Raw genomic sequence first — 21523 nt, forward strand, 5'->3', positions numbered from 1 at the left:
TTCCAGTTTTCAGTTAAAATGAGACTTTCAAATGCTCTAGCTTTTATTTAATTTACTAATCTTTTTTAGAAAGTTATACTTTTTGTCACTAAGTACAATAAAAACCCAGCTACCTGAGCTACCTGCTGTGCTTTGCTGTTCCTTGCTCTTCTTCGTTACCACATTGCAGAGTTTTTTATTTTGATAGCTCAAACTTAAGAAGCTAGAACAATGAAAAGGGTGTATAAAATGTGGAAGGAGGAAGGAACTTACACATCTTTTTAGAAAGACATAAAAGAGAGGAGGGAATAAATTTTAAACAAAAAATTCAGCCTCCTCCAAGGGCCCTGCAGGTAAAGATAAACTCACTGAACCCAGCCAATTGAGATTTTTAGTAATCCATCTGAGGAAAAAAATGAGGCAGAATGTGAATATGTGCATGGAAATTTCCTAAAATAAGTGTGTTCCATTATTATGTTGTCTAGAGTTGTACAGCATATGTGACCTGGGGTCCTGTTGTGATAATTCAGATAGCGAGAGACATGTTCCACAGCAGGAGGTGGGAGAGGGAGCGATGTAGGATCAGGAGGCTCCTGGCTTTGGTGAAGAACAATGCAGAGCCATGGTCAGTGAGTGTCAGTGCAGGATGGGGAAGGCTGGCGTGCATGATTTGGGTCACCTTGCAAAGCCTGCTGCATCTGGCAACAGTAAAAACTTGTTTTTTGTCTGGTGTTGGGCATTTTTCTTATTTAAACAAACAAACACAAAACAAGAAAACAGCAACAAAACCTGGTATCAAAAAAACAAAGCAAGAAGAGCAGGTATGTCCTTGTGCTTGAGGCCGTGAGCTCAGGGGCTTGAAGACTTATTTCTAGCCATTGAAGTCTAACTATTAAAAGGTTAATTCCTTTTTATTTAGCTTGACATTTATGCTTTGTTGGTGTTTAAGGGATATAAAATGGAGGACTTTAATCCTCTGTGATGTTTATTTTTCAAATGAGACCAGAACTAAACTACAACTTTTGGCAGAAGGCATATTTTGTTTAAATCTCTGCCAAGGAGAATTGTTTCATTTCTCCATTTCTATTCCAGTTAAAATGCTTACAAATTGCATTTTTAAACCAAACCGAATCTGTATTTTCCAGCAATTTTTCAGACTCCTTTTCCTTGTTTTTACTCTAAAATGATTTGTAAATAAGGGACTTGTTTCCTTACAAGGTCATCAGGAAGACCTGTCAGTAGCCTATTTTAGACATGGGAGAGAGCAGAACTGTGCTTCCAGCACTTAGATATCACCTGCCACCTGGAAAGGCTTAATTCATGGTATAATCAAGTCTGGACGTAAATTTGTGGTGTTTGACCTCATCCCAAAAAAATAATAAAGGCTAACCCCACAAAATATTTTAAAGATCAGGCTAGGTAGCACGAGTTGTCAGGGATTCTAGACAACGTGAATTGAAATTTCATGTTTAAATGGGAAAAAGAGAATATTTGGTCCTTGTAATTTGCTCTTCTGCTAGGACTGGGACCGTGTCTGCACATACTGAGATCACAGGGGAAGAAAATACTATTTTTATGTGGAGATTCCAGTTACCCCCACATCAGTTAGTTCATGTATTGTCTAACGTTGGTCCAGAGATTAAATGTAGAGATGCTACCAGTGATTGTTTCATGCATATCAAGGTACCCTACAAAAGAAAATACAGTTCCTTGCTTGGCAGTAAGTAATGCGCCAGGTCAGGCTGAAAAGTTTGCAGTTTTAGTGCTGCTCAGTACCAGTGACTATGAGGTATTTCAGATCCAGCGTCATTACAAAGATAAAACCCACAGTTGAGCATGTCACAGTTGTACTCAGCCTTTATAAGATTAACTATGTGTGTGAGGAAAATTGATAAAAGGATGTCAAAAAGGGCTTTTAAGAGAAGTAAATCCTTACAGGAGGTCTGGGGATGCTGAACTCTACCACACCGGAATCACTGGTATGAATCACCTCTTAAGAAATGTTTGGGAAATGGTCAAAGGCAGCAGGTACGGCTGAACAGCAAAGTAACTTAGGTTATGAAAAGATGGGAAAGCAGTCTTTGAAAAGCTGAAATTGTATCCAAAGAATAAAAATGGAATAGATCGTAATATCTTGCAGAAGAGATACACAAATGTAAAGCAAAAAAAAAAAAAAAAAAAAGGCAAAAAAAAAAAAAGGAACAATTAGCTAAAGGATTCAAAGCTAGTACAAAATTCTTCAAACATCTCAAGAGCAAAAGCCAGCCCGAGAGTCTTTAGGGTCAGTTGACAACCTCAGTATAAAAAGAAGCTGTTGGAGATGATAGGCACCCAACTGCAGGGAAGCCAATTGAATTATTTTTACTGCTATTCATTATAGAGGAAACAGGTGAGAAACAGGTGCTGTAGAGTTTTCTGGGGTAAATTCAAGAGAGAATATGTCCAACATTGAAGTTACTATGGAAGAAGTTATGATACAGCAGATACTGCAATCACAGTGGTGTTCAACTGTGAGCTGTAGGGAAATTTAGGATTAAGTAGCTGCATTGCTTACAGTAATACTTATTGCCACTTAAAACTTCCTCAGTATCTGAAGACAACAGATGCCCATTGTAAAAAGATTCCAAGGGAATATGGGGAGCTACAGGCCTGCAACACCTGCATCAGCAAATCAGCAGGGACTATCTAATAAATGATGGAATGAGTAGATGTTTGGACAAATAAAATCTGCTGGGGAAGAGTCCATATGGCATCTCTAAAAGTTTCCTTTAGAAAACCGCATGGTTTGTAAATCACTGAAGGGATCACAAACAAGCTGGGAAATGTGGTTTGGTTGATACAGTCTACTTGGATTTTGATAGATTTTTGATGCTGCCCTCCACAAAGATTTTTTAGGAGACAAAGCAGCAGCGATAGAGGAGGAAAGATCCATGTGTCTATATGCTAGTAATTAACAAAATAAGGAACGATGTCTTGGGGTGAATGAAGGGAAGTTTGCAGTGAAGTTATGGAGGGATCTGTGCTGAGATCTGGCCTGCTCTGCTTGCTCATAAATGCCCTGCACAAAGGGATGCCTGGTAGAGGTCCAGAGAAGGGCAGTAAGGAATATCAGGGGGGAGAATGGCTTCCACATAAGGAGCAATTGACCTGACTGGGAGTATCCTGTTGACAGAATTGTGAGTGACATGGAAAGGATGGGCAAAGATAACTTTTGTTTTCCCAGCATCTGTGAAATGTAGAATAAAAATTTCATGGATTATTTCTTGGAAGAACTCCCCCTGGAATTATAGCAGGGAGATGAAAATGTCACAAGTTTTCCATGCCCCTAAATTGACATGGGGTGTGTTTATTTGTTTGGTTTTGGTCTTTCTGTTTTCAGTTTGGTTTTGAAGTCCTTGCCATCTTCTGAGCTTCCTGAAAAGCATCTAAAATTCAGACACAGAGTGTGTCAAAATAGGCACTCAAAATTAATGACAATTTTGAATTTGGTCGAAGTGCCTCATCGGGGAATTTTTGTCATATCTAGAAAAATTAATTTGGATCCCCTGCACACCAGATTACTGCTCTTACAAGGGGATGACAAACTGGAGTGGATCAGGAGAGTGCAGGTGCTGATGGAAGAATTACCATGGTTCTGCTATTGATAATATTCAAGAAGACTTTTCTTTCTGGATTTTCCAGATTTCCAGTTGAATATTCTCACTAACTGAATATCTGGGTGTATGACCTTTTTTTTTGGTAGACACACATTGTATTTAAACAAATGGGTCTAGGGAGACTGGAGTTTACCTGCTCATGGTAGAAAACTGGCCAGAAATAATGTAGTTCCAGTTCAGGAGCCTGTGGCCATACTCGCTACTGATTAAATGGCCCGTCTTAGTTCCCAGAGTGCAGCAGATTTGGGTTTATTTCGATTGGAATGCAACAACAGTAAAGTTGTGCTCTTTGATACAGGTATATGGTACAGCCTGCAGATCATTTGTATTCTTCTAAAGGATGTTACAAACCTGGCAGAAAAGAAGGAAGTGCTTAAGTGAGTAAAGGCATTTTCAAGTTTATGGGTATTGAGGGAAAAATAATATTAAAGCAATTTGCATTCACTGAGTAAATAAGAGATGATGAGATTAGAAGCAGCCAAAAATATTTCAGTGTGCGTTCTCTTCCAAGTTCACGTTGTTCATCTCCTGCATTGTACCTACTTGCTTGTTATGAATACACGCAAGTTGGATCAACCAGGCCAAGCTTGGATCTCGTATAAATAGACACAAAACTTTTAATGTCTGTAGTCCAGAGTCTATATTTTCACTTAGCCTGATGTTACCTGTTCTTATGTTATTAATGTTAGTGGAGTTGCTCCAGGTGTTGCTGGTAAATGGTATCAAAATCTGTTGATGAGAAGTAGGCCCACTATTTCAAGAAAAAACTGGTCCCTTAGCTGTTTGTTGCCAGAAGGAGAGCAGAACTCATTTCCAAACAAGCCCAACTGTTGCTGACATTTATTTGCTATGGGAGTTGTTGTAGAAGTATCGGGGCTTATGCTGATCAGTAAAGGGACTCCCTTAAGCCGTATTGTCCGAAGTATTAGGACTGTTATCTTTTTCTCCGTGGATCACTTCAAAGACTTACTTCATTAAAGGCGAGTGGACGTTAAATCACTGCCATGAACATAAGAGCCTGTTGTGTTCACGTGCAACACAATTAAAGATTTCAGGCATTCCAATAAGGATCAGCCCACGCTGATGTGAATCACTGAACAGGAAATGCTGCTAGGCAAGATCCTGAGCTTAACTGATTAATTTTAATTTATATACTAAAGCGTTGATGTAAATAATACAATAATTACAAAGCTTATGTTTGAAGACCATGAAAAATGAAAAAAAAATATGAAATTTTGCAGTCAGAATGTAAAGGTTGGTTGCAGTTGGCAAAGTTTGTCTTGTCTCAGGGAAATGCGCTCGTCATTAAAATACTAGTAGAGGCTCTTGAGTAGCCTTAGGTCTCTGAAGCACACACCAACTTTTAGACTCGGTAGTGCACTACCTCTGTGGGTATTTTTATAAGATGCCTAGGAAGTAATTTAAAAACCAGCCCAAAGCTGTGAAAAAACGTGCTTTTAAAATTGTCCTTCAAATGACTTTTTCTTCCCAGGACATTTAGTTTAAACATATTAATTTCTGAATGATGGAATGAGACAGTGTTTTCGGGGTCAGTAGCTGATTTCAGACTCTTGCTGTTTGCCTTTGGGCCATGGTTTGTCATTCACTGAGGAGACCTGAAGACGTTTGTTGTCTCACCAGTCCCTAAAGCAGCTGTTTGCAGGCAGGTATAAAGCTTATCTTGAGCTTTAAAGAACTAGTTAATTTATGTCTGAGAGTATTTGCCATTTCACTCTGTTTAATGAGTTGCTACTCCCAAAGGTACCCCGTGACTGTCAAGTCACTGGGAGATAGCTTTTTTACCAGATGAAAATTAGATTGGCCATATTAGATTCTTCATAGAATCATAGAATGGTTTGGGTTGGAAAGAACCTCCCAAGATTACCTAGTCCAGTCTCCCTGCCACGGGCAGGGACATCTTTCACTAGATCAGGTTAGATAGAATAAAGGTAATCATAAATTGTGATTGTACTGTCCTGTGAGTAGCTGCAAAAGAAAATAATAACAAAACGTACTTGCAGGGAATATTTAGCAAACATCCTTCCTTTTCAGTGTCCGTGTCTTGGTGCAAAGCAGCTGACCTTTCTGGTTTGCCAAAGAGCTGTCTGTCTTCTCTGTTACCCGAGGTAGCTGCAGGACCATGAAGTCGCTTTGGGGTGAGACTTGGCCTGTAGATGGGATGATATTTCCTCCTTTGTCTGTTATTTTAGGCTTCTTGTTTCAGACTTTTCCAAAAGGAACTCTGCATTAAATAAGTGTAAAAAATGTTTATCTTTTCTTCCCTTTGCATCCAGGCTCTGGGAGGGTACCATTCCTCCATGCTGCTTCTGGGCTGGGCTTCTCCAAGCCTCCAAGCCTTGCTGACCTTGTGTAACATCCTCTGCACTGTGTTCCTCTGTTACCATATCTTCTCTGGCTTTAAGCTGATTTTTCCTGTTTACAGCCTTCAGAAGACCCAGGATGTTTAAATGCGCTCATATGTCTTTGGATTTATCGTGTGGTGCTTGCTGCAAACATTTCAGACTTCACACGCAGTATAGTAACATATCCGACAGATTTGGCATTGAGTCCCATCCTAAATTACTCCCCCCATCTGCCCACCCTCCCTTTGTATTCCTTTGGGGATTTTGCTGTTACAGCAACCATGGATTGTTTTGTTGCATTTGAGTGTGTTCTGCTAAAGGCATAAGAAGATTATGTTCTGCCAATTCCACAGTTTGTTTCCTTTTGCAGATGAAAATACAGAAGCTCGATACACACTGTGAATGTTACATTTATATTGGAGGAGCACTCAGAATCTCCAGGAAGGCAGCTCCTACAGAGACTTTAAAATCTAGAAGAGTCACTCATCTGTGAGCTGCCACTCTCTGAATCTAGAAGATTCAGTCTCATCTGTGTGTTGCCACTGTATTTGCCATCCATTCTTTTTGTTTGTTTGTTTTAGTTTTGTTTTAATGTATAGGACAGAGAAAGTTTAACTCCTTTAACAACAAAAAGTAATACATCTCTAATATCTTCATACTCTAATTTTTATCAAAAACCTAGGCTAAAATACCTATTGCTGTTGAGAGATGACTACTAACCAACCATTTTTTCTCTTAAAGAGTTTTACAGTTAGCATATTTCCTATCCACATCTACTTCAACAGCTGTGTATGTGCCTGTATACAATTATGGAAGAAAAACTACTTGCACTTGTTAGAACCAGACCAAGATGTAAACTGTGGCCTCATGTCAGCATGATTTCAATTCTACTGAAATTAATGAGAAGTTTGTGCGTGCTTTTATGCTAGTATCTCCTGACTTCGAGGCCATCCTACGGATAAATACCTACTGCATCTTCTGTGATGCTAATGTAGCCAAGGAAACCGAACGCAGGGCTGTAGAAGAGGAGAGCAAAAAAGAAATTGCTGCAGCTTATCATAAACATGGACAGCAGTGTCCAGAGATTTGAAATGTGTGTTTGTTGCCTCCTTTCATCAACTTTCCCCTGAAACTGTTTACTTAGGAGCTCTTCAGCTCTTGCCAGGAACGCAGTTACCCTATTTTAGGTTCTATGTACTCAATAAAGCTCTAAGCCATTCCCACAGTGGTTAAGAGAGGCTTAGGGCTAGTGTTTTGGTGCTGCAGTGCTGTGGTCCACCAAGCTCTGCAGGTGTTTAGAAAAAAACCTCTTTGCTTCTAGGTGCTTACTCTCTCTGAAGTACTGAGCAAACACTTAAATGCAGCTTTGTCGTTAGGTCATGTTTCTGTGACTTGTATAAACTGAACCACCTAAAAGAACAGAAAGTTGATGCCACCAGCTAATCTACCTGAATCAGCTGCAGAGAGAGGGAGAGGAGAGGTTTTGAAATAGGAGGAGTAGGCGATAGACATGAGAGGCAGTAGGGCAGATGGAACGGAGGAGCTGATATAAATTCAGCCTCATTTTATGTGTGTTGCATAGCATTAGTGCTTCTGCTGAATCATAGGGTCTCATATTTTCAACAAATGTACACTGGCTGTGAAAATACAGCAGACACAGTGAACATATTGGAAAGAAGGATTTTATACTTGTATAACCTTCTGCAGAACAGTACTTACCTGTGCAACTTGGTAAGCTATGGGGATCATAATGCCTTTGCAACTGTATCTGGGAATGCTTTGTGTATTCCTTCTGAATTTAAACAAACCAACTTAAACAGCCTTTTCTGACAGAAAGTGAGGACTCCCATCAGTATCTATATCAGATGGAGCAACTTCCATTCATCTGGCCTGTGTTCTTTGCACTGAGTCTTTGTTTTGTTATTAGTAGACCAAAAGGTAGAAAACTGATAGCAGTTTGGGGGTAGAGGGTGAGAACCAAAAAAAAAAACCTTGGAATTGTTGGATCCAATTCAGCCAACACCAGCTCCAGGCAGGGCCGAGGTTGGCACCAGCGGACACAGCTCTGCCGCTGACAGGGCCGAAATTGGCCTGCCTGGAATTTGAGAAACAGGTTGTTTCTTGTGCTTTCTTCCCTCTGCTGCTTATTAAGAATTTGACCTTTTGAGAGGTCAGTGTTGTCGTGCACCCTACAGTCTTGTAGGTGAGTGGATATTCCAGCTAAATCTTCAAATGCCTGTCAGCCCTGGAGGTATCGCAAAGAGCAACATCTTCTACTTACGGCTGCCTTGCTGCCACTCCGCTGAGTCTTTCTGTGTTCACCATCCCTCGTTTCTGTAAAGGCTTTTTGTTGGGAACCCTAAATGCCGTGTCTGCATTCAGCTGTCTGTTATGCATTCAGCTCATGCTGAAATCCTTGTGCTACTTTGTCTCACTTCATTCCAGTGTACCTCTGGCAGTTACTTATTCTTTCTCGTTGCTCTCTACGAGGTGTAAAGGGGTCATCTGTTCATAGCTATGAGCTTTTCTACTAAGGCAGTAGCTTAAAGCAAGCACATTTTTTCTTAGTGATTGCTCACGACCTGGTGTCAATGTGAAAGATTTAAAAAAGCCTGTTTTGGCTGGAATAGCAGGCTGCCATTCAGGGCACATGCCTAAACCGATCACCTGCTGGGGGTCGGGAAGGGAATTCCGCTATCAGGAGCAGCACACAAAGAGCCAGGAGTACTTATGAAGAAGGAAAGAGCTGACATTCCTCCAGGGCATCAGCTACCTGAGGCTGTCTGCAGGATATGCAACACTGGATGCACCAGCAGCTTGCTCAGGAGACTCGTTTGGCTCTGGCATGTGGGTTTGCATCTCTTTTGACTCCCTGTTCACCACAGCACTTGTTACACATTCTCCAAGAGGAAACCCTAACATCCAGCTCTTACCTGCTGTATGAAGAAGCCTCCTCGTTTTCTTTCAGTCTGGGTGAGTTGGAGGCACTGTGGTCTGTAGCTCCCCACAGTGGGAGATCTCTGGAAATGCTGGGTAATGCTTTAGGCTTGAGTGAATTTACAGGCGTGGGGTAGATTTTTTTTTTTCTTTTCTTTCTTTCTTTCTTTTTTTTTTTTTTTTTCGGTGCCTTTTTCTTAGCTGTCTCTGCACTTGGCCTGTTTCACCCTTTGCAGGAGGTAAAATATGTCCCAAGTAATGAGATTTTTTTCTCAGTTTGTCTGCAAGGTTCAAAGCGGCAGAAACACTTGGTAGCTATTGTCTTCCATTTGGGAAAGAAAAATGCAGTCATCAGATTCCTGCTGTGCTGCTGGTGAGTGAAATCTGTCCTGAACCACAGCTGTACATCGGTATGGGCAGGCAAGGGAACTTCTCTTACACAGAGTACAAGCAGACAGGCATCTGCAAGCCAAATAAAATCCTCAGTCGTAAATGAGGAGGGGAGGGATGTAAAAGCAGATTCTGGTTTTGCTTGGGCCAGCACCCTTTGATAAGGCTTGACTCAAATGAGGTAGTAAACCTCTCTCAGGTTTCAGTTTGCTTCTCTGAAGGGCAGTGTGTGTTGATGAGGGTGCCTGGAGAGAGCCTCAGCTCTGTGAGTCCATCCTGGGAAGCAGCTAGGCAAATCCACTTGGGATTTCCCTTGTGGTGTCCAAGCTGACTCCTCCAATGGCATGGGATTTGTTGGTGACCACAGGAGAGAATGAGGGGAAGAAGATGGGAAGCAGAGTTGTAAGCCTTGGTCGAGTCTTTTCTGAGGTGCTGAGCTCTACTCTCTGGGGACAGCGACAGGACCCGAGGGAACAGCATGGAGCTGGGACAGGGGAGGGTTAGGCTGGGTGTTAGGGAAAGGTTCTGCACCCAGAGGGTGGTCGGGCACTGGGACAGGCTCCCCAGGGCAGTGATCATGGAACTGCCTGCCGGAGTTCCAGAAGCATTTGGACAATGCTCTGAGACACAGGGTCTGATTTTTGGGTGGTGCTGTGTGGAGCCAGCAGGAGTTGGATTCTTGATGATCCTTGTGGGTCCCTTCCAACTCAAGATATTCTATGATCTGTGGCAAATGCCTTAAAATGGTTTGAAGGTTTCTTCTGAAATCTGATTTACATCTTAGATTTGCTGCTAATGAGCTTATTGTCCATGTGTGTATTTTTGCTGCCTCTTGGTATATTTGCATTTCACTCAGCTGAAATAACAAGTATCTACGTGGTCAATCTTCTGTTCATAATCTGTTTTGATTCCAATGAATTCTTTGTGTGCCCCAGCACTGGGGTTCCAGCTCTCCATCCCTTCCTGCACCATGCAAACAGAAGAGGTATTTTCTAGCCAGGAAGGCAGAAGACAACCAGGAGAGGTCTTGGTGAGGACACAGAGATCTCCGTGTGGAAAATTTGAGAAGCAATGCATTGGTTTAGCATTGAAACTTTTGAACTAGACAGACAACAGTAAAACAGGAATACTCTGCAAACAGTCAGGTTTTTCAGACCATTCCTGTTGGTTTGTTTTCTAGGTCAGTTGCAAACCTAGACAGATATTGATTGTCTTGAGTCATTATTTCATTTCTTTTCCTCGTACCCATATATGTATTTTTTATAATGTGCCTGTAGTCAAGGAGAGAGGGCAGTCTTTCATATAGATGCAAGGAATCAGCCCTTCATATTTCCTCTTTAAGTCAGTCTGGGCTTGAAATAGCCTGAACTATTTCTTTACTGCATTTCATAGTGTTTAATGCAGCTGTGATTTCTGCTCCATCCTTTTCCAAAGAAGTCAGAAATTGAAGGAAACAGAAGCGTAACAGATCCTTATTTATTGATTACAGAAAAACTATTAAGCTATAAGAATTGCTGGCTTATGTCATATGATAACTTTTGTAAAGAAGATACTGAAGAGCACTAGAGGGTTGGGAAAAATTCTTTATAGGAATGCTACTCAGTTTGTTTCACTCTAGTCATAGCATCAACAGGAGTAGCTGATCAGCTTCATGTTGATATGCCTCACATTCGTAGGACTTTCTCCTTTCCGTATTTCACTGAATGATGTCCAGAAGTGATATTATTATAATGATAAAAAGCATGTAGTTTTATTTTTCAAGTCTGCCACGACTGCTTGTGTGCATTTCAGCAGGCTTGCTATATACTACAGCTGGGAACTGGCCCGCAAGCACTGGAAAACCTTTTTTTCAGTTTTGTTTTTGTGGCATTTTCTTTTTAATTTTTATTTTTTCAAAGGAAAAACGATTTCCAGTCATGTTGTGGCACAGGTCTATATTACTGCTCTAATTCTCGCTACCGTTTTCTGAGGGTGTAGAAGCCAAAAGCCAGTGCACTGGACTTAACTTTGCTACAGATGCATGTTGGTAAGGGCTTTCCAGAAAAGAGGGTTCCTGCAGCACCGGGTGTCCAACCATTCCTGTTTCATGAACTCAGTGCTGTAATGGAGGGCTGCACTAACATCTTTGCTGCAAGCAGATTTACACAGATACACCCAGAACAAACATTTCCTGTCATTTTTTATCTTCTTTGTTACATACAAACACAAATGTCTCCAAGGACAATCAAAGAGAAACACTTTGAAATGAACCCAAGCAGTGAGCAAGTGCATTAACATGCAGAATCCCATTTTATTTTTCTAATTAAACTCAATTGTGTCCTCTGACCTGCATTTTAAATACTGAATATTTAGTGAGATTCATACTTTTTTCCCCTACCCTGCTTCCTTTCAGGCTTTGTTCAGCATGTGAATGGCTCCATCAGGGAAATGTGAAAACACTGGACCAAGCATTGACTTGCTGTTTTGACATTCCAGTGGGAGATGCTACTAAGCTGTAAATTACAGAATTGGACATCATTGGTTTGAATTCAGATCAGTTTGGCTTGAAAAGCGAGGTTTAGCTATTTGACCTGCCCTGACCCAGCTCTGTCCTTTGTTTGGTAAGGTACCTGATTTGTTTGCAAATTTCTTCCTACGCCACGGCACACAGAAATCTGAAGTATTCAGATGTTTTAGCTACGTCTCTCACTTCGGTGCAGTAAAAATCCTGTTGTGACTCATCATAAAGTGAGGCTTCTAAACATACTTGTCGCTGCCCTTTCACACACACACACCAGTGTGAGGCAGTTTCAGAAGTGGAGCTGCTAAACCTAGTATATGTTTATAAAACCCATGAAACTTTGGCATCGTTGAAGCTAAAACTTAATACAATGGTCAAAAAAGTATTCGGAGTCACATGAGATGGGTTTGGAAGGTTATAGGGTCGTAAACCTTGACTCCGTGGAGAAGTACAGTCCATAATAGTCTCTGCTTGAATCAGAGTGTAGCACAGAGCTTTGCTTACAGGTTGGAGGAATGGAGCTGAGGAGGTGAGGCCAGGGCTGACGTGTCTGTGCTGTGCTTCGAGAGGCAGGCACTGAAGAGGCAGGAGTGGCAGCCCTGAGACTGAGCGAGAAGTGGAAAAAAGTACTGAAGTGTGCGATGGTTCTTGTACTTTTACAAAAGTATAAAAACACCTCATTTTTATACTTTGATAATGACCTTGACCCACAAAGTAAAACAAACTGCAGTTTCCATGTTGCCTTTTCCAGTTCTTCATTGTTCCCCCTGAGGAGTGGAGAGGTACTGTGGTGATAGCCTCTGAGCTACCTCTCCTTCCGATGGGGACCTGCTGCTATTTGAAACATGCAGTTGAGTTTCAGGGCTCCTGAAGTGTGAGGTGTAGTCAGTGTTTCTGGTAGCAGCAGCTGCAACACTTATTTTTTGTTTGCCTGAGCAACTTGTGCTCTGCATATTTTGGACGCAATACCTAGAAATGATAGAGTAAAATGAATCCATAGGTGTGTTGCCTCCCAAATGACACTACCCACCCCTCTTCATGCACAGGGGAGGGTTAAGCAACGTGCATTTATCAGATGCTGATGCTGGCTGCTGCTTGAGAACATGTGGATTCTGTTGGTACTGAAAGCAATGCTTCCCTTTCCTGAATGTACTGAAACTAAAGGAACTCCCATCACGCTCCTATGCACTTTGCCGTGCTGGAAGACAGAAGTTGAGAAATTATTCCTCTAAGTAGGTTGTTAGGAATTCAGATGCTAGCAGTGATATAAAAGAGGTCTCTTTTTTTCTCTGGTCTTCACTGCTTTCTGCATATTTTAGGCTCAGAGTTAGCAGTGATTTCTGAAGTTAAGCAATTGAACATTGCATTTGCTCGTTACACTTGCTGATGGTAATGAGCTCTGGAGGGTCTGTGAGCACATCAGAGGGCAGAACTGGAATTCAAAATAATTCGCACAAATGGGAGAAATTAAGTGAAAAAAGCATACATGCAAAGTTGATTTGCAATAATTAACAGCGCAAGCTCAGAACGAGGGAAGAAACCCAGCCAGAGAGCAGTTCTGCAGGAAACTGGAGGGGGTGGTATGATGGATCTCAAACCAAACACACGACAACAATGTCATACCGTTGTGAAAAATACAGCCTTTGTACTAGGATGTATAGACTGTGGTGTCATTTGCAAGACACGTTTAGTAAACCTTCTCCTCTCTGTCTCTTTGTCATGTTGAGTGGGTGCTGTGCCTTAGCTGGGGCACTTTGATTGCAGAAAAGATGTGGCCCTCCTGGCCAGAGGTGGCCACTCAATGGAGTGAGGTTGACGTGACAGTGGTCTTCAGATGTATAAAACGTAGTAACACGTAGTAAACGGGACTTGCAGAAGCTGCTGTTATTTGTGCATTTATGCTCATGCTGCAAGCACAGTCTGAGATCTGAATGATGGAAATGCAGCACCCAGAAGAGCAAATTCCTGTTCGGTGATTTTCATAACCCTTCTTGTTAAGCCTGGGCTCTATAAACAGCTCTGAGCACTTGCTTTCTCCGGCCTTCAGTACATCAGACACCTTTCTAATCAAGGAAAAAATTGGAAACATGTCAGAGTTTGCTTTAGCAAAAAACAAATATAAAAAATTACTATTTGTGAAGAATATTTAGCAATTGGGGCTTTGCACAGCAGGGAATAAGATGGTAATTGCACTTTGTCATTTTTCTCTCACTCATTTCCACAAAATAAAAGACCAAGATGATTTGGGATTTATTTTGGAAGATTTGACACCTGTGCTTACTTCTTGGGATTGAGAGGGAGAAAACAAATTGGAAAGTTCAGTCTCAGGCAAAAAAGAACCATCAAGGGGAAAAAATGATGCTAACAATTCCAACGTGATGCCATCACGGTATGTACAGGCTTAAGTACAGTCCGAGGAGCTTTAACATCCTGGATACTAATTCAAACACGTTCATATAAAGTGGATAGTATGCCTCAACCACAAATAAAATGGATGAGGGAAGAGTCCTGGGGGTACTTTTTGGGTCAAACTTGCTTTTAATGAAGCCCCTCAAACTTTTGCCACTAACTTCAGGAAGGTCAGATTTCACCCTTCGGAGCTGATCTTCGCTAGAACTAGAAATAGGCTGAGCTTTTATATAGGTGGATGGAATTTGTCTCCAATTTCTGTGAATTTTCCAAGCTAGCTTTGGGAGTTAAGCTATGCAAATAAATTAAAAGAAATGGGGAAAAGTGTGCATGTGTGTGCCTGCATGAGGTTTTAGAAAAACATGTTGTATATATTAACGCTGAATGAGAGTGGAGGGAATTCATAAAACGTTTTACATTCTACTAATTCCTGAGCTACGCAACAGATGTAAGAGTAAACCGAGTGGCAGCGGTAGAAAAAGCTTTTTGCAGAGTTCAGTTGACATCTGGCTACAGTTAAGGCATGCTTTTTTAATACAGGATGAATATGCTTTTAAAATATTCAGTCCTATAGGTTGTGACTTGGGAAGGGCCTACGTTAGTCAAGGGCACTATAAAGAAGGATGCGTGCTATTGGGAGAAGTGTTCAATAACTTGCGTGTTACGAGCGTTCAAATTGTTTTGGCCCCGGATCTAAGAATCGCAGTGATGAGCTGTGCAGGATTCAGAAGGAATCAAAAGAGCAAGAAAGAAAGAGGCAGGGACCCTGCACTGCAGAGGATCTCCTCTCTTGATGGCTGCCTTCTGCCGTGACATTAGCTGTGTGAGGGTCTGGCTCCACTTGTGACTTTGCTCCAGTTCCTTCCAGACCTATCCCTGCATGGTGCTGTTGTTGCCTCATTTGCAGGCTCCACATAGAGCCCAGTGCAGGGACGTGTAGCTTTTGGACAGGGCAGATTCCTCAGCAGGGCTTTTGAAGGCTAAGAATTTACTTCTAAGGAGTAGAAGAACTGCAGAGAAAATGAGGCTAAGCCAGACTCCATGCCTTATGGCTGTTTCAAGGCTGACACAAGCTTTTTGCATTCACGTTTGACCTGTGTGCATGGGACAGGAGTTGGTTACTCCTGGGGTATTTTTATTCCATTGGCTCTACTGCACCCTTTCTGTGCTTTCCTTGTGTTTTTCATCCATGTTTCTCCCCATCTCCAACTTGCAGCTAAGCTGTGCCCTTAGGAAAGGCATAAATCCCCAAGGTTTTTTTTGTTTGTTTGTTTGGTTGGTTGGTTGTTTTTTTTTCCAGACAGCACGGCTGTAACATTAAGAATTGAAAGGTAGTGGACCAGATCCTGGTGATGTTGGGAGTTCTCCCTCTTTAATAAAAGTTCAAATGCATCATTTCTCTGTGCTCTAAGTAGCCGTCTGATACACACTGTGTACTGCTCCTGGAAGCAATGTTTCTAGTGACCTCTCCTTAGGAGCAGTTCAAAGTCAGGATTGTATCTGTCTTGCTTACCTCAGTCTTATTGTCAACCACCTTAAACAAGTCCATTTTTCTTAAGTTATTTGTCTTCTGTGGCTAGTTGCTTCCACTCATACTTCTTTCTTCATTTCTTTTCACCAGTTGGCCTCTTGGTGAAGGATTTTCTCCCATTTGCTCCTTTCTCTGCTCTTTTTCCTTTGATCTTTGAGAGATCTTAACCATAACTACAAATGCAACTACTATCACTACGTGTATCTCTTACAGTTACATTTCTCCATACCCAAATTTCTTTCCAACCATTTCCCCTTTCTCTCCAAACTACAGTTTTAGCCTAGTTCAGACACAGTCTTATCTGAGATACCCTAAGGGGTGCCTAGCCATTAGTTTGCCCCTGTGTACCTAAGATGAAGATGTTGATATTTAGTCCCCTACCCTCTTTCTGGATCCCGGTAAGAAGCAGCAGCCTCCTTCCTGGTGCTTGACCTGTACCTTGGGTCTCTCAGTATGTCTGCCTGTTGGCACCTGCTTTTTGGGTAGCATCTCTGCTCTATGGTCTTTCTTACACAAAAATTTCACACAGCTATAATCTCATCCAGGCTTTTCATCATTCTTGTTCAGCCTTGTTCGTTGCCTTTCTACGTGCTGCTATTCTTTCTCCACTTTTCTGCAGTGAATCGAAGCAGTCCTTGCTGTATGAGTCATTCACAGGTGATCATCACTGCATGGCTCTTTTTATATTTATTCTCAAGAGGTTGATTCCCCATTCAAGCCAGCCTGCAACGTGAGCCTCAATCGTTCCCTTGTTATATTTCTGTTTTCTTCCCTCATTTCCCTGACATGAGAAGGAACTTCCTCTGCGTATCACCGGAGCTACTACACTAACAAGCTTTCAAAACCAACCTTACCAAGTTTGCCTACTGATATATCAAAACCGTTGCTTGTCTTGCAGGTACGTATTTGTGTTTTCTTGCATGCCTCTGCCACTTAGCACTTTTTATGCCTTATAAGCTATGTAGGGCAAGCATTTGCTCTGTCAGTGACACCACCAGAACAACCTCTCTCGCCTCACTGGCTCAGGCACCCTAAGGTGCTATCGTAATTCAAGAAGAGAAGGGAGTTTGCAGAATATTTGGTAGGCTCCATCTGCTTACCTCAAAGCCCTGGCCTTTGAGAGTCTTTCTTTAACCTTTTGTCCTGTATGGAAACAATGAATTAATTCCTTTCTCATTTTAGGGAAAATTCTGTAAACCTTTAGCCTATGACCTCCCTGAAGAGCTGTGCTGCCAGCAGCGTGTTTTGTGCGTGCTTCTCAGTCCTTCCTGCAAGGCAGAAATTAAACATCCCTGTTTGGCTCTAGTTCTTCAGCAGTCGGGAAAAAAAAACATCCCTTTGGTGCAGTAAAACTGGAAACTCATTTTGCACGCTTCAGCCACAGACCATGAAATTCAGCTTGTGAACTTTGCATGGCCGCAGCGTTGGAGAGCTGAAGTATCTTTGTGTTCGCAGTAAAACATATATGGAAAGTGAGCTGTTGGGGGAATTGAGATCATGTTGAACTTACCATTTACTGCATGTCAGCTTCAGAGGATCATGATGCATTCACAAAATTTGTGAATGAGTGCAGTAGGACTGACGTACAACCCCCCTGGAGATGGAGTATTACCACGAGGGTCCTGTACCCTTCAGTGCCGTGCCTTCCCAGACATCTTCTCGTGACCTGTGTTACCCTGGTCTCCCACTGACACGGGTGCTGTGTGGAAGAGTTTGGGTTTCTTTAAGACCTAAGAAGGGTCCTTATGTTGCCTTTTTTTTTTTTTTTTTTTTTTAAACTTTAGAAATGAAGAAGTGATAAGAATAACGTCCTCAGGGATTCAAATACTTGATTTCTGAGCATGCAGATATACCCGGCTTGGAACAGTAACCATCTTTTCACAGTTGGTTAGACTGTTGGTTTTCAAAGTCTGTCTGAATTTCAGTTGCCTGCTAGTATAAACAGGGAGATGATCTGTAACATATGTAGTGTCGCTACAAGCTAAGTCTGCTCAGCCAAAATATAGATATACAAGCGTTCAGTGGAAATATGCCTCTTACAGGTAAGTGCCGTGAAATTATATTCAGGGCATATGATGATGTCTCCACCAAAGAAATACAAGCTCTTTTTAGCCCCACAGTTTCCCCTTCAGGATCTTTCCCAGTTTATACCAATTCTGCAGTTCTAATTTTGAGGGCCTTGGTGTGGAGAACCGTGTGCATCATTGCTGGCACAACACCATTGCACTTTTCTATCCTTTGTCTTTTTGAACGTTCCTGAGAAAATGTTTGGAGGTGCAGGTAAAGTTGGTCTGCTGCATCTATTAGGGAAGTGGTATGAACAGGAAAAATCTCATATGGTGTTCTTGTCAGCTCTGCTTTTCTTTCTGCTCTTATGGGTTCACCCAATTAATTCTGGGGGCAACTGTTGCATATTAGGTAGCTAATGAACAAGTAATTTATGCTGATTACATACATCCTGTTGCTGGCAATGCATCCCAATTATGTGAAGCAAGGCAAAAAAAAAAAAAAAAGAAAAAGGACTGTTTCTTGGTTTTACAAAGAACATCAAGCTGTCTTTTCCTCTCTGCTCCACAGATCCATAGTGTCTGTTTGATAGATCTGCCGTTCCTCTGAGGAGGCATTCCTTGGCTCTCTGTTTTGCTATAGCTTGATTTTCCTGCTTAGCCACATCTTTCCCCAGCAGGCCCAGCTATTGCCAAAGCTGGCGCCGTGAGCTTCTCTAATTTGCACCACATGCTCAGCTGGGCGTTACGCAGCCCGTCGGGAGTAGCCTGATTTTCTGTGCAGACATTTCAATGGAGCCATAGGCAATAAATCAGTGTCCTATGGCGAGGGTTTTTAATCCATGTCACTCACAATAAGAAATCAGCCAAAGATCCTCTGTGTTTTACCTCTGAGATGAATGTCATCCTAGAGGAAAACTCCTTGCACAGAAGTATTACTTTAACATAACAAATATTTCTGGGCTGACTTACCGACTTGGCTGCCGGCGTGCTGAGAGTACTGCAAGACTTGTGTAAAGGATGAAGCTCATTGTGCTCATCAGTATTGCTCCTGAGTTGTCTCCTGCCTCTCTTTACCAGTCGTCTCTTTGGGACAGAGCCTATCTTTGTTTTCTTGTTTTTTTGATCTCTTTTTACAGCGTGCTTTGGACCCTAGGGATGTGATGCATGACAGGAGCTATTCTAATACACATATTTTTGAGGGTTTGTTCGTAGTACAGAAGAAAACTTTGTTCAAATTTATTGAAAACCAATATGCTCCCATTCTTTCATTCTGTCCACAACTGACAATCTTATCCTAGTACCTGGTGTGTATTGAGCTCGTTTGTCCGTGCTGCTAAGCAGTGCTCCTAAGTGTAGTATCCTGAACTAAACGCTGCCAAGCTGTGTCTATAAAGGACTGTGTCTCACCGTTGATGATTTTCATAAGGAGAATTCACGTTGATTAATTACTTAAAACAAGTAAAATATTCAGAATGCTATATACCATAGTGTTTCTTCCTTATTTTCAAAGGGGAATTTTACTGAGAAATGAATAACGCAGTACACCCCAGATTTAGATAAAAAATGACAAAGGGAGGGAGATAAGTTACAAAGTAAGAACACAAGCACAGGACTCATTCTCTAGAGAAGTATGTGTACACTTGACAGTGTCAAATTAAAAAAGCCTTTGTAAGGTCAGGAGGCCTTCGTTTCTGCTGTTTGGAAAAGACTGAAGTCAGAGAAAGGGAGTTTTCCACATGCAAGAGAGAAAATGACCATGAAGAGGACTGAGACTTTCAGTGGTGAGAACAATGGGAAAAAATATTCTCCTCACTCAAGATTTCTAAAGCAACCAACCAAAGCACCTGGATTAGAAATATAGTTTGAATCAGCAGTAGAGAGATGCTAAGGTTACTTTCATACTTGGTTCCCATGGACTATCAGACTCCTCCAATTATGCCTTTGTAAAAGCTTTCCCTACAACGTTCCCACCCGACAGTGCTCAACAAGCTTTAAATCAGGGTGTATGTGTACCATGTATGTATAGTGTCTCGCGTGGGCAGGCATCTTTGTTGGAGGCCCCAGGTGCTACCAGCATCCAAACTGGAAGTGCTCTGCTCCGAGCCTGTGCTGGAGGAGGGAATGGAGTCCAGAACTGGCAAGTCCCGGTGTGATGAACTAACTGCAGCTTTTCTTTCCATCGTGGCTGGAGCATGCAGCTCATGTCTCGGTTGGAATTTGGGCGCTTCCCCACAAAGGGACTAGCACATCCTTATGTGCTGCAGAGGGCACGTGTCAGGAGCAGAGCAAAGAAGGGCTGCAAGCAACAGCCCGTAGTGAATTCTGCTAACACGCTCCGAGCCCCCTGCCACGTGCGGCAAAAGGAATCGGATGTTGTGCACCCCAGGGCTTGCTCAGAGGTGGCAGCTCGGTATTTTGACCATCTGTGAAGTTCCCTTTCCCTCTTCACCTGGCAAGTTTCTCCTCCTGGAGTTGGTTCTGCTATAAAGGAGGAGTGTGAGGAGAGGTGAAAAGGGGTATGCACACTGTCGTTTGTTCCTCTGGTGTGGGCATGTCTGGATGAACTCCTGGTTCGACCTGAAGACTTCCTTTTTTTTTTTAACCAGCATTAGGGAATTCCTTACCGGCTTGTTCTTGCAGTAGCCAGGCCAACAATGACAAGAATGTGGAAATCAACTAAGCAATTATATTCACAGTGATGGTTAACAGCATCCCTTCATCTGAAACAAATCAGTTACAGTCCAGTGAAACCTGCTGCACCTAGTGCATGTACATAATAGAGCCCTTGTTGGACATTTCCAGAGTGTGCCAGATCACTTAAACAAGTTCGTTGAGAGGCAAGAGGAGAGAAATTTTGTTTTATTAACAAGAGAGACAGAAACCTGTGTATCGTCTTATTTAATCCCCTTCCACTCAGAAAAATCTGCCATTGTATTCCCAAAGTTATTTCTCCAGGTGCTGCAAAATGTTGTAGGAGCAAGGTGCAGGAGTGTAACTTGGAATTAGCTGTCAATGAGAGCAAGGAGGAGTTGCCAAGGTAGGAAAAGTCAGCTCACAGACAAAATTAGGGAGAGTTGCCCTGGCCTTGGTTGCCTCTGAAACTGCTGCTGTATTGTCTGTACCCCTGGTGTTCACCCAGTGAACCCGGGGAGTCTGAGAAGTGCTTCTACGTGTGCCCATGAAGGGTTGTTAGGGACCTGAATGCCTTGTATGCTAAACAGCAAGTGATCTGCTTGGCATTTAAAAAAAAAAAATTGCCTCTTGCTGGAAAATGTTCAGCTACCTACAGATCAAACAGTACTACAAAAATGTGACGTGTTGTGATAGATAATCAAGTGAAGGCCTGCCCTAAGGTACTCTGCCATTAATGCGATCTCTGACTTCCATCTAGAACAGAAGTTGGTCCTTAGCATTCCCTGACCTAACGACTCACGGAATGGTTTGGGTTGGAAGGGACCTTAAACATCATCCAGTTCCAGCTCCTGCCCTTGGAAGTGAAAGGCCTTCATGGTCCCAGGCTGTGCACCACAGAACCTTTATGGAGCTTTTGTTTCCTTTTTGTTGAAATGAGTGGGAAGACTCCGGGGTTTTCATCAGCTTAGTGGTGTTAGCAGTCTGGGGAATGCTCTGCGGTTGGTTTGGCAGTGTCCGTCCAGCAGGCATACAGTTAATGCTGTTAAGGCCCGCTATTGCAGAATTTGGTGTTTGAATTCTCTGTAGTCTATGCAGTGCTCTTTAAAGTGAAAACA

At 42.2% G+C, this 21523-nt stretch overlaps 1 protein-coding gene across 2 annotated transcripts in view; it reads left to right on the forward strand.

Moving 5' to 3' along the window:
• The window catches only part of ME3 (malic enzyme 3), a 121532-nt gene that overhangs the window by 27693 nt on the left and 72316 nt on the right, over positions 1–21523 (forward strand). The window contains exons 1-2 of one of the 2 annotated variants that reach the window (XM_035329389.1): positions 8714–8841; positions 9224–9308. The exons of the other annotated variant lie outside the window; for it this stretch is intronic. Of the exons in view, the coding sequence (XP_035185280.1) occupies positions 8729–8841; positions 9224–9308 (198 nt within the window). The 5' untranslated portion in view covers positions 8714–8728. Of the gene's footprint in view, positions 1–8713; positions 8842–9223; positions 9309–21523 lie in introns of those variants that run through there. 2 annotated transcript variants of the gene reach the window in all.

The sequence above is a fragment of the Oxyura jamaicensis genome, chromosome 1, assembly GCF_011077185.1.
Source record: "Oxyura jamaicensis isolate SHBP4307 breed ruddy duck chromosome 1, BPBGC_Ojam_1.0, whole genome shotgun sequence".
NCBI lineage: Eukaryota > Metazoa > Chordata > Aves > Anseriformes > Anatidae > Oxyura > Oxyura jamaicensis.